Source organism: Pongo abelii, chromosome 5 (assembly GCF_028885655.2).
Source record: "Pongo abelii isolate AG06213 chromosome 5, NHGRI_mPonAbe1-v2.0_pri, whole genome shotgun sequence".
Classification (NCBI taxonomy): domain Eukaryota; kingdom Metazoa; phylum Chordata; class Mammalia; order Primates; family Hominidae; genus Pongo; species Pongo abelii.
Window position 1 is genome coordinate 58,150,367 of NC_071990.2, and position 12,712 is coordinate 58,163,078.

Here is a 12,712-nt window from a genome sequence, read left to right on the forward strand (position 1 = left end):
CTTGGTTTTAGGTTTGTAGTTTTTGCCCAAATGACCACTTAACATGGGACACCCACCCTAACCCCTACCTCTTTCCCAGGAAAGTTAGATTTTTGTCCAAGATTCCACCAGTATTGAATATTTGCTCTTGTCAGATATCTTGTCAAAGGTACATTGTCTGCTTTTGGTTGACCAAAGGGGTACGGGTTGTTATGCCAGATGAGTGTCACCTAGTAGTGGAATTAGAAAATCATCAACCAAGGTCCCGGCATAGTGGCTCACATCTGCAATCCCAGGGCTTTGGGAGGCCAAGGTGGGAGGATTGCTTGAGCCCAGGAGTTTGAGACCAGCCTGGGCAACATAGCAAGACCTTGTCTGGTGACACACACCTGTAGTCCTAGTCACCCAGGAGGCTGAGGTGGGAAGATCACTTGAGCCCAGGAGTTCTGTGAGCTGCTCTAGCACATTACTGAGCCTGAGAAAGGGGTTGTGGTAACCTCCCACTTGTGGCCAAACTGGTCAGAAGTTGTGGTGACCTGGGAACCTACTGCTTGCAATTGGTATATGAAGTAGGGCACAGTCTTGTGAGACTGAGCTCTTAATCCATGAGAGATCTGCACGAGCTCTAGTTAGTGTCAGAAGTGAATTGAATATAGCCCACGTTCTTTCCATAATACCACACTTCCTTAGTAATAAGAAATAACAAGATATTTAAAAATAATAGCTTCCAGTTAAATCTTTTTAGGACATAACTTCTCTTTCAGACTCCATTTTAAATGACACTTCATTTTGTGGTCCAAAATCAGAAGTTATCTCTTCTTCCTACATATTTCAATAGCATTTTATCTATACTTATACCTATACCTCTCTAGAAGATTTATCTTCATAACATATTTGGTTTTTATAGCACTTTACTTCTTTTATGACACATTATCATGCTGTTTTCTATTAATCACGCATACACATAGGTGATTAGTTCCTCCAGGACCATAAACTCCTTGAGGTAAGATCTGTCTGTTGGATCTTTGCACCCACCTCAGTACCAGCATGCATGAAGAAAAAAATGTGAAGTACTTCTTGGTCTACTATAGCATTAGGAAGGCCATCAACCCATTATTCTGCTTCCATTAAATGTTTTCCAATGCCTGATGGTTAGTGACTTTTTAAATTTAATTTTTAATTTTTTTTAGAGACAGAATATTGCTCTGTTGCCCTGACTGCAATGCCACGATCATAGCTTACTGCCTCAGGCTCCTGAGTAGCTGAGTAGGTGCATGCCACCACACTCAGCTAATAATTTAATTTTTTTGTAGAGATGGGTTTTGGAATCAGACTTGTCTGTACATGTCTACCATTTAATAACTGTTGTACATCACATTGCTTCATTCTTTGAACTTCAGTTTTCTCAAGCGTAGCATCATAGAGGAGTTGTGATTATCTAAATGATTAAATGGGATTACACTTTTAAAAGCTTCTAGCAAAATGCCTGGCACCTGGTCACTTTTCATTATATGCTGGTTCCTTTTGTTCTCCTGTCTGACCCAATTCAAAGTCCCTTCTGTCCCATTAGCTTGTTTTATGAACATGGAGGCAAGGATTTTGGGTAGTAGGCAGTTGTAGTACTTCATTCCTTAAGCATTTGCTGACTACTTTGTATAGTGGAAATCCAGAGGAAGGGATTATTATTATTATTATTATCATTATTATTATTATTGTTATTATATTTTGAGACTGGGTCTCACTATGTAGCCCAGGCTGAAGTACAGTGGCATAATCTTGGCTCACTGCAGCCTCAATCCCCCAGCTCAAGTGATAATTCTGCCTCAGGCTCCTGAGTAGCTGAGACGACAGGTGCATGCCACCACACCCAGCTAATATTTAATTTTTTTGTAGAGATGGGTCTCACTATGTTGCCCAGGCTGGTCTCGAACTCCTGGGCTCAAGCAATCCTCTTGTCTTAGCCTCCTAAAGTGCTGGGATTACAGGCATGAGCCACTGCACCTGGCCTAGGATTAACTATTTTAATAGGCATTTAGGAAGCAGAATGGGTAGATATGAGAATTCAGGGAGAATTAGGGGAAGGTGGATAGAAAAGAGGCTAAACTGATTTTTCTTCTACTATAATCTTTGGAATCAAATGAAGAAGGGCAAATCGATTATTCTTCTCAGGAAAAGATTTTCTTTATCTTTAAACGTATAGGTAACATTAGCTGTCTTCTACCTGATAAATTTGTTTTCTATAAGTTTTGTACCTTTTTTAAAAAAAGAAATTATTTGTATCATAAAGGACCTAAATAATATACATGGCATGAATGTACATCTGCCCGTGAATGCTGAATTTATTCTAGAAAATATCGCTTTGCACTCTTTGATTCTAGCTTGTGTTGCTGACCTCACTAGTATAATTATTGGCTGACTTTGTCTCTTTTTCTGTTTCCTCCCAATCAGTTTGATAAAGGTTACTCTTACAACATCCGTCATAGCTTTGGAAAGGAAGGCAAGAGGACAGACTATACACCTTTCAGTTGCCTGAAGATTATTCTATCCAATCCACCAAGCCAAGGGGATTATCATGGTAAGTGCCTCCACTGGATATGTTGGCCAAGTACAGAAATCCAAGAGCTCTGTTGGAAACACTGAAACAATGTTGTAGCTTTTTGCATTCCTGTCAGGACCTAGTTTGTAGCTTATGTCAGTTGTCACTGTCAAGCTAGAGCTCCATTACTCTTAGAACAATTTGTCTTATTACTGAACTAGGTCAGGCAAGAGAAATTCATTCAGCTGTACTTCAGTTTGTGCTGGATTAGGCTTTTCAGTTCTCACTTTCCTCCTTCCCGCTGTTCTGTCTCCCTCATCTTCTGCAGTGTTCTGCGAGTGTCTTAGAGGGCTGATGTAAGTTTTACAAAGCTTTTTGAAATTAGAATATTCTAAGTTTGGAATAGTAGATTCATTAATTTTCCAAAGGCTAACTACTAAGGAAAAGTGTGGGGTTTTTTTCTTATCACCATCATCTGATTAACCAACAAAGATTAAGTGGGCAATTTAACACGTCGTGATATCTGCCATAACTGTCAGTTTGCCTGAGTTATTTAAAAAGAAAAACAAAACATCTCATTTGTCTGGTATGTCCAAGAATGATTTAATAGTTCATATCAGTAAATTTTCTGGATTATCAAAGCTTACTACAGCATGTGTCAAAACTTCTTTTTGTTTTAGAATCTTAAACACTTTTTAAAAGACTGCACTTTTGGGCTGCTAAAGATCAAATAATCATAAACAGTATTTGTAGAAAGACATTCTATGTGTCCAAATCATTAAAAAATGCCTATACATTCATTAGTTAATAGATGAAGAAGTGGCCAGCACTAGTTATATAGATAGACAGATAAGATAGATCTATATATAGATGTAGATTTTTTTTTTTTTTGAGACAGAGTTTCGCTCTTGTTGCCCAGGCTGGAGTGCAATGGCGTGATCTCGGCTCACTGCAGTCTACGCCTCCTTGGTTCAAGCAATTCTCCTGCCTCAGCCTCCTGAGTAGCTAAGATTATAGGCACCTGCCACCCTGCCCGGCTAATTTTTTGTATTTTTAGTAGAGATGGGGTTTCGCCTAGTTGGCCAGGCTGGCGGGCCTCAGGTGATCTGCCCGCCTTGGCCTCCCAAAGTGCTGGGATTACAGACCTGAGCCACCACACCCGGCCTGGTAATAGATATTGAGTGGTTTTTATCACTTATTTCAGAGTCCCTTGAGGTGCTTTTTTAGAAATGCAGATTCTCAGGGTGCACCCTCAGTCATATAAAATCAGACTTTATTTGCAAGTACACTGGGTGAGTTTTATGTCTTCTAAAGTTTGAAAACCATGGGTCCAGGTACTTCTGTTGAGGAAGCCTGAAGCTTTTTTTAGCCTAGCAGCCATACCAGGCAGTCAACTTATGATTAAGCTTGTGGCCAAGTAAAACTCCCAGGGATTTGTCTGCAAATTTCCTGGTTCTAGCATTTGTTTCTTAATTAGTTGGTTTTCATTAGCTTAAATGCAAAACTTTATTTCTTTTAAGTTGTATCTTGTTATCCCAGTGCTTTATGTTATTATTTTGTTTCTAAGTTCAACTCTGTCAGTCTTCTTGACACTTATACTTAGCACTCAATGAACTCATTATTTGTTGGAAACATTTACTTATTCCGTTTTTAAAAAGTAATAAACTTAATTTTTTAGAGCTGTTTTAGGTTCACAGCAAAATCGTGTGGGAAGTTCAGAGTTCCCATATACCTCCACGCCCCAACACACGCACAACCTCCCTTGCTGTCAGTATCCCACACCACACTGGTACATGTGTTACAATTGATGAACCTACATTGACAAATCCTTATCATCCAAAGCCCATAGTTTACAAGAGTTCATTGTGTATTTTGCATAACAGTACTTTATCAGACTTGTCTTTTGCAAATGTTTTCTCCCCATCTGTGCTTCTGTTCTTTTCTCTCTTTTTTCACCTTTTGGGATTTCATTTACACACATGTTATACCTTTTATAGTTGTCCTATAGTTCTTAGGTATTGTGTTTTGTTTTGTTTTGTTTTTGTCTTTTTTCTCTTTGCTTTTTAGTTTCAGAAGTTTCTATCTGTCATATCCACAAGATCCAAGGATTTTCCCCAGTCATGTCCAGCTACTGATGAACCCATTGAAGACATTCTTCATTTCTGTTACAGTGTTTTTGATCGCTAGCATTTCTTTTTTATTCTTAGAATTTTCATGTCTCTGCTAGCTGGTTATTCCAACCCATTTATTGAATAGGGAGTCCTTTCTCCATTGCCTATTTTTATTGACTTTGTTGAAGGTCAGATAGTTGTAGGTATGCTGTCTTATTTCTGATTGTCTATTCTGTTTCATTAGTCTCTGTGTCTGTTTTTGTACCAGTACCATACTGTTTTGGTTACAATAGCCTTATAGTATAGTTTGGAGTTAGGTAGAGTGATGCCTCTGGCTTTGTTCCTTTTGCTTAGGATTGCTTTGGTCATTTAGGCTCTTTTTTAGTTCCATATGAATTTTAGAATAGTTGTTTTCTTATTCTGTGAAAAATGACATTGGTAGTTTGATAGAAATAGCATTGAATCTGTACATTACTTAGGGTGGTATGGCCATTTTAATGATATTGATTCTTCCAATCCATGAGCATGGAATGTTTTTCTGTTTGTGTTGTCTCTGATTTCTTTCAGCAGCATTTTGTAGTTCTTCTTGTAGAGATCTTTCACTTCCTTGCTTAGATGTATTCCTAAATATTTTATTTATTTATTTTTTGGTGGCTACTGTAAATGGAATTGTGTTTTTGATTTGGCTCTCAGCTTGAACATTGTTGGTATATAGAAATGCTACTGATTTTTAAGGCCGGGCATGGTGGATCATGCCTGTAATCCCAGCACTTTGGGAGGCCAACACGGGTAGATCACTTGAGGTCAGGAGTTCAAGACCAGCCTGGCCAACATGGTGAAACCTCATTTCTACTAAAATTAAAAAGCAAAACAAAAATTAGCCAGGCATAGTGGCGTGCACCTGTAATTCCAGCTGTTCAGGAGGCAGAGGTTGCAGTTGGCTGAGATGGCACCACTGCGCCGGGTGACAGAGTGAGAGAGACTCTGTCTCAAAAAAAAAGAAATGCTACTGATTTTTGTATATTAATTTTGTATCCTGAAACTTTGCTGAAGTCATTGATTAATTCCAGGAGCCTTTTGGTGCATTCTTTAGGGTTTTCTAGGTATAGAATCATATCATCAGCAAAGAAAGATAGTTTGACGTCTTTTCCTATTTGGATGGCTTTTATTTCTTTCTTTTGCCTGATTGCTCTGGGTAGGACTCCCAGTAGTATTTTGAGTAAGAGTGGTGAGAGTGGGCATCCTTGTCTTGTTCCCATTCTCAAGGGGAATGGTTTGAGCTTTGGCCCATTCAGTATGATGTTGGCTGTGGGTTTCTCTTAGATAGTTCTTATTATTTTGAGGTATATTCCTTTGGTGTCTAGTTTTTTGAGGGTTTTTATCATGAAGGAATATTGGATTTTTTTTTTTTTTTTTGAGATGGAGTCTCACTGTTTCCCAGGCTGGAATGCAGTGGCGCGATCTTGGCTTACTGCAAGCTCCGCCTCCTGGGTTCATTCCATTCTCCTGCCTCAGCCTCCTGAGTAGCTGAGACTACAGGTACCTGCCGCCATGCCCAGCTAATTTTTTGTATTTTTAGTAGAGACGGGGTTTCACCGTGTTAGCCAGGATGGTCTTGATCTCCTGACCTCGTGATCCACCCGCCTCGGCCTTCCAAAGTGCTGGGATTACAGGCGTGAGCCACCGCGCTTGGCCAGGATATTGGATTTTATTGAAAGCTTTTTCTATTGAGATAATATGGTTTTTGTTTCTAATTCTGTTTATGTGGTGAAACACTTTTATTGATTTGCATATGTTGAGTCAGACTTGCATCCCAGAAATAAAGCCTGTTTGATCATGGTGAATTAGCTTTTTGATGTGCTGCTGGATTCAGTTTGCTAGTATTTTGTTGAGGATTTTTGATTCTATGGTCATCAGAGATATTGGCCAGAAGTTTTCTTTTTTTCATTGTGTCTCAACCAGATTTTGGTATCAGGGTGATGCTGGCTTCATAAATTGAGTTAATGGGGGTAGTCCCCCCTCCTCAGTTTTTTGGAGTAGTTTTGGTAGGATTGGTACCAATTCTTCTTTGTACATCTGGTAGAATTTGGCTGTGAATCTACCTGGTCCAGGGCTTTTTCTGGTTGATAGGTTTTTTATTCCAGATTCAATTTCAGACCTCATTAGTGGTCTGTTCAGATTTTCACTTTCTTCCTGCTTCAGTCTCAGAAGGTTGTGTGTTTCCTGGAACTTAGTCATTTCCTCTAGATTTTCTAATTTGTGAAAAATGCACAATCATTTCTTATGAACTTACAAATCTATCATCTGTATGACTGCAAAAAATAAGACTTTTCTGTATTAAAATTTTAATAAGCATTTTGACTTACCATTGCAGTTTATTAAAATATCTAAAATTTTCTAGATTTTATCCTAAAACAGCTTTTATATTTCAAATTCTTCTGTATTCTTATTTATGTGAATATTTCTAGTGGTCTTTCATTTTTTTCATGAAATAATATAGAGATGACACATATCCACCATAAGTTGTTTTTCTATGAAATAGTTTATTTTTTCATCTCATTTCCATCCATGATTCTTTTACATTTTCATAGATTCTACACTTTAGGAAATAGGCATATAATTTACATTTGAAAATGATGTTGAATTTTTTTCTTTCTCAGAGTTTGCATGGTTTTCATTTTGTTTATCTTCCTTCTCTCATATGCCTTTTATATAATTTTTAGACTAGAATATAAGATGATTGTATAAAGTTTTAAAATAAACTATTATGCAGCTGTTTTGTGATTATTTGTGCTTGTTAGTAAGGAGCGTAATTAAAGCTGTTTTCCCTCTTCCTGTTGAATGGACATCTTAGCCTGAGAATGCTGCAATGTTTTATGTAACTCTTGAGCCTGGAGTGCCCTGATAACCATACAGCTAAGTAATCATTTAGATAAAAAGAGGAAAGCAGTTGCACCCATGGGCAATTACCTTTTTTTATTAATAAGCTGTTAGACAATTAAGGGGAGCTTAGATGGTCTCTCGAGTGTGGTATTGTACTAAGTTGTGGGTAAATAACCTTGTTTGTGTGCTGGCTTATTTTTTGTTGTCAGGGTGCCCATTCCGTCACAGTGATCCAGAGCTGCTGAAGCAAAAGTTGCAGTCATACAAGATCTCTCCTGGAGGGATAAGCCAGGTAGGTCATATTCTTCTCTCTGCATCTGCAGTAACGAGGCCTTAGACAGATCTTTCCATTTTATTTAATGTTCTTGCAGTGATGCTGTGTACTACTTGTCAGGCCTCACACCAGACATCTTATCTTCAAGATGAATTAAGTTAAAACCTTGACTTATCTGGTTTAGACTCTTGGGAAATTCTAGTTCTTCTGTCTGCTAAGCTGCATTTTTATTTTTCCTAGTCATAAAGGAAGCTGGAAACCTTCCCCACCTACCTCAGTTTGTTTTACTATCTCAATTGAGGACTACATCTTTAAAAATAAAATTTTTGAGCAATGCATGGAAGCTTATTAATGAAGCTGAAAATTAATGACAGCATATTTCATTTCGGGAAATTGTTTTCTGAGCAGATGATAATGTAGTACATACTGGCTGAATGTTCTGATAGTCATCAGTTATTGCTGTGTGTAATCTACACTTCTGATGGTAGATCAAATAGTTTGTCAAAATACTTTGTCTTATGAACAGTGGAAATGCTCAGATTGTAAAACCAAATGTTAAAGAGTGCATTTTTTAGTAAGTCTACCTTTAAAAAATTAATATTGTGACATAGCAAAGACTATTTTCTATAGTGTGCTTTCAAGTTGACTGGAATTTTGAAGGAATAGGGGAAGAACTTCTGCTTCCTTAGCTTAAGAAGAACATTATGTATTTTAGAGTTACAACATCTAAATCATCATACATCTTTAAATTGTTATTTTTATTTAAAGAAAATTGTTACTCTAGACAACTTTATGGCTGCTTCTGTGTCCAAAGTTCAGATAACAAATCTTACATAGTTTTTTAGTACTTTGAGCAAAGCAGTGTTCAAGGTGCCACAGAGTATGCAAGGAAGAATCAGATATAAATCCTTCTCCCACAAAACCAGTGTCTGAAAAAAAAAAAACAAACATAAACCAAGTGTCATGAGAGGTACACATAGACTGTCTTGGGTCTTCTGATGAGGGAAAGACTATAACCAGCTGAAGAGGTCAAGGAACCCTTTATGGAAGAGATGCCCTTTGAATTAGGCCTTGCACAAAGGTTGGGAATTAGGGAGAGAGAATGCACAAATGAAAGACTATAGGAGTATTAAGATTTCAAGCTTAGGATAATGGTGGCACCAATACATAAATACTAACAGGTAACTTAAAGGAAGTATAGTTGGTTTCGGTTTGAGTGACTTAATTTTAGTGGTTATAAACTGCTGCTAACATATTTGATAAGGAATCTAGAAATAAAGAATTAGTGGCTTTTTTTTTTTTTTAGCAATCATAAAGGATCACCTTTTTGAAAACAATACAAGTTCTTAAAGTATCTATTTTAACATATTATGTCTGCATTTAAATGGTATTAATGTGGATTTGGGGCATTAGATAATTTAGGACTAGAAATCCGATGGTCTTTTCAGTTAGAATTGTAGCATAGGTAGAAAGCCATTCTCTTTTTTGGAGTCCTAGGATGTGACATGCCATGGTGCATAGGTAGGAAGTCAGTGGTAGAACCAAAAATTGAAGCCAGGCTTTCTAACTCTTAAGATTTTTTTTTTTTTCCCCCTGAACTCCACTCTACTTTAGAGCTTATTATCATGAGTTTGCTGGAGGGAGAGAAGAGGTAGGGAGTCAAAAGCTGTGTTTGAAAATGTAATCTTCGCTAATCCTTCTCTTTGCCAAGCATTAAAAGGAGGTGGGATCAATGAAGACTGAACAGAAATGGGGAGAGAGGGAGGAAATACATTAGGGTAGTGAAGTATCACAAAAGTCAAGGAGAAAATTTTGAGAAGAGAATAAGTTCCACAGAGTCCCTTGTAGCAGAGATTTTTTTCATGAAGAGAACTGAGAAAAGGTGGTTGGATATGCTGAGAGGATTATTTGACTTTGACTTTGGTGAGGTGTCAGTAAAATGGTGGAAACCAAAAGCAAGATTATACTTGCTTAAAAAATTAATGAAAGACAGTAAATAACCTTTTCAAAAAATGTGTCAGGCCAGGTGCAGTGGCTTGTACCTGTAATGCTAGCACTTAGTAGGTAGGCTGAGGCAGGCAGATTGCTGAGCCCAGGCATTCAAGGCCAGCCTGGGCAACATGGCAAAAACCTGTCTCTACAAAAAATTAGCAGGTGTGGTGGTGTGCAACTGTAGCCTCAGCTACTCAGGAGGCAGAGGTGGAAGAATCACCTGAGCCCAAGAAGTTGAGGCTCCAGGGAGTCGTGATCATGCCACTGCACTCCAGCATTGGCAATGGAGTGAGACCCTGTCTCAAGAAAAAAAAAAAAAGTGCCAGTAAAGGGGATGCTAGAGTAGTATTAGCTTAAGCATCATGGGATTGTTCATTTCTGGGTTTAAGACCTGAGCCTATCTGTAGGAAGAAGAGAAGAAAGAACTGTCAGAGAGGGTGGGCTTGATGAAGATAGAAAGAAAATATCTCTTTAACCAAGCAGAATTAAGTTCTCTTTCCTTTATACCATGACTGGATTGTACGTGCCTTTGCTCTTAACATTTGTTACACTTGATTGTAATTATTTGTTTACCTGTTCATCTTTCCCAATAGTTTGTGAGTTCCCTGAAAGGAGGACTGGATTTTTACTTAACTTTCTGTCTCATAGTAATCCAATGAGTTACACTTGTTAGGTGCTTTAAAAATGTTGGAAGAGCGAATGGGCATATTTAGGTATGAGGTGAATCCTAGAGTACGCATGGTGGTTTGCAGAGAGAGGCAAATAGGAACTCAAAGACACAAGTGAAAAAGTAACTTATTGGAGGAAGGACGATATGTACTTGAACCAAAGGATGGTGACAGAGAAAGGCATACCCCTCAGCAATGTGGGAACATAGAGGAAATAGTTAAGACACAGCAAAGGGAAGTTGATGGAGTGTATCAACTGGTCTTACTCTTCCTTGTAAATAAAGTAAGGTCATCAGCTGGAGAGTAAAGGTGTTATGAATGATATTCTGGTTATAGAAAAGGTTAGAAACTACCACCAACAAATGTGATAGGGAATCTAGAAGAAATTAGAGGCGTTTTTTAGCAGTCATAAAGAATCACCTTTAAAAAATAATATACTAACATTATCGCAAGAAAATTAATGTTTATAGTTAATAGTAATGACCATGTTTGTATATGCTTTGCTTTTGACTCCACTGTATTTCTCCATTTGCCCTTGATCCATAAGTATACCCCTTACTTAGCTGAAGCTGGTTAGTAATTTTCACATTACCCTTTAGACCTGCATTGTAACCTTTTATCTGAGATGAACACAGATGTATAGTGCATGCCGGCAAGCTGTAAATAATATCTTGCTTTTATTTGATGTCTTTATTGAGTGGATCTCACTAGAGTGAAGCAGCTGGTGGACTGTATTCTAAAGGGCAGAGAGTTAATGAATGAAAATTCCATGTAAAACATTTTGATAAGGTTGAATTTTGCAGGTTGGCCTAAGTGCAGATTAGATCTTGAAAACTCCAAGCATACATTAAAATACTGAATGAGAGTTAAGAAAAACATCATTAAAATGTACGTAAGGTAGAACTCCATGTGGTTATTTTTATCTCAGAGAAAACTACTTGAAAAAGATACCTTCAACTATAGGAAATATATATATTTTTTAATTTTTGGAGACAGAGTCTTGTTCTGTCTTCCAGGCTGGAGTGCAATGGCGCAATCTCGGCTCACTGCAACCTCCACCTCCCGGGTTCAAGTGATTCTCCCGCCTCAGCATCCCGAGTAGCTGGGATTACAGGCACCCTCCATCATGCCCAGCTAATTTTTGTATTTTTGTAGAGATGGGGTTTCACCATGTTGGCCAGGCTAGTCTTAAACTCCTGACCTTGGGTGATCCACCTGCCTCGGCCTCCCACAGTGCTGGGATTACAGGTGTGAGCCACCACGCCTGGCCAAGAAATAGATGTTTTAAGTAATCAAAATGTTGGTGATCAGAAAAGAGATCATTGTGACTCAGCTGGTGTTGCTGATTTTTTTTATAAAGCATACTTACAGGATCACATTTCATTTTCCTTTCTAATTAACCTTAATAGTGTTACAAAATCACTGAAAATTAATGAGCTTGATATCCAGCTTAAGAAACAGCAATTAAACAACAGAATATGGCCAAAGAAAATGGGTACCCCTGCATTTATTCTCCTCTCCTCACCGAAAAGAGAAATACACAGCAGTCAATTCACCAACACGATATAAACATTATAAATATTTATGCCCCAACAACATAGCTTCAAAATACATGAATTAATAACAGAGAACTGAAAAGAGAACTAGACAAATCCACAGTTATATCTGGAGACTTCAGCACTCCTCTTAATAATTAACAGAAGAAGCAGGCAGAAAGTCAGGAAGGATATAGAAGCCTTGAACAATACTGTCAACCAACTTTACCTAATTAACATCTGTAGAACATGTTACCCAACAGCAGGAGACATGAGATAGTAACCCAGGTAGATCATAGTCTAGGTCTTTAAAATCCATTACAAATGTAAATAATTTGAAATCCTATAAAGTAGGATTTAAAGCAGAGCAATAAAGCAAGAAAAACAAAAGATTAGAAAAGAAAAAAGAAAACCTTTTTCTATTCTCAAAGTGATTATCAATGTAAAAAATCTCAAAGAACCTAGCAAGATGCTACTGTAACTAGTAGGTGGAAGGATACTAACTCAATATACAAAAATCAATTCTATTTCTTACAGTGAACAATTGGAAATTAAACATTTCAAAAAGTATTAGTTTGCTGCAAACATAATTGTGGCTTTTACCGCAAATACTTTTGTAGCAACCTAATACCGTATTCAGTAGTACCAGAAATCCAAAATATACATAAGATCTTTATGTGAAAGACTGATGAAAACGAAAAACAAAGTGGAGACACATGTTTCCTGATTTCAAA

At 37.6% G+C, this 12,712-nt stretch overlaps 1 protein-coding gene across 2 annotated transcripts in view; it reads left to right on the forward strand.

Annotated features, from left to right (window-relative positions):
- PRIM2 (DNA primase subunit 2) overlaps positions 1-12,712 on the forward strand; it is a 315,636-nt gene that overhangs the window by 267,725 nt on the left and 35,199 nt on the right. For both annotated transcript variants that reach the window (XM_054557660.2, XM_002817031.6), the window contains 2 exons: positions 2,428-2,554; positions 7,719-7,801. In XM_054557660.2, coding sequence (XP_054413635.1) covers positions 2,428-2,554; positions 7,719-7,801 — 210 coding nt within the window. The remainder of the gene's footprint in view (positions 1-2,427; positions 2,555-7,718; positions 7,802-12,712) is intronic.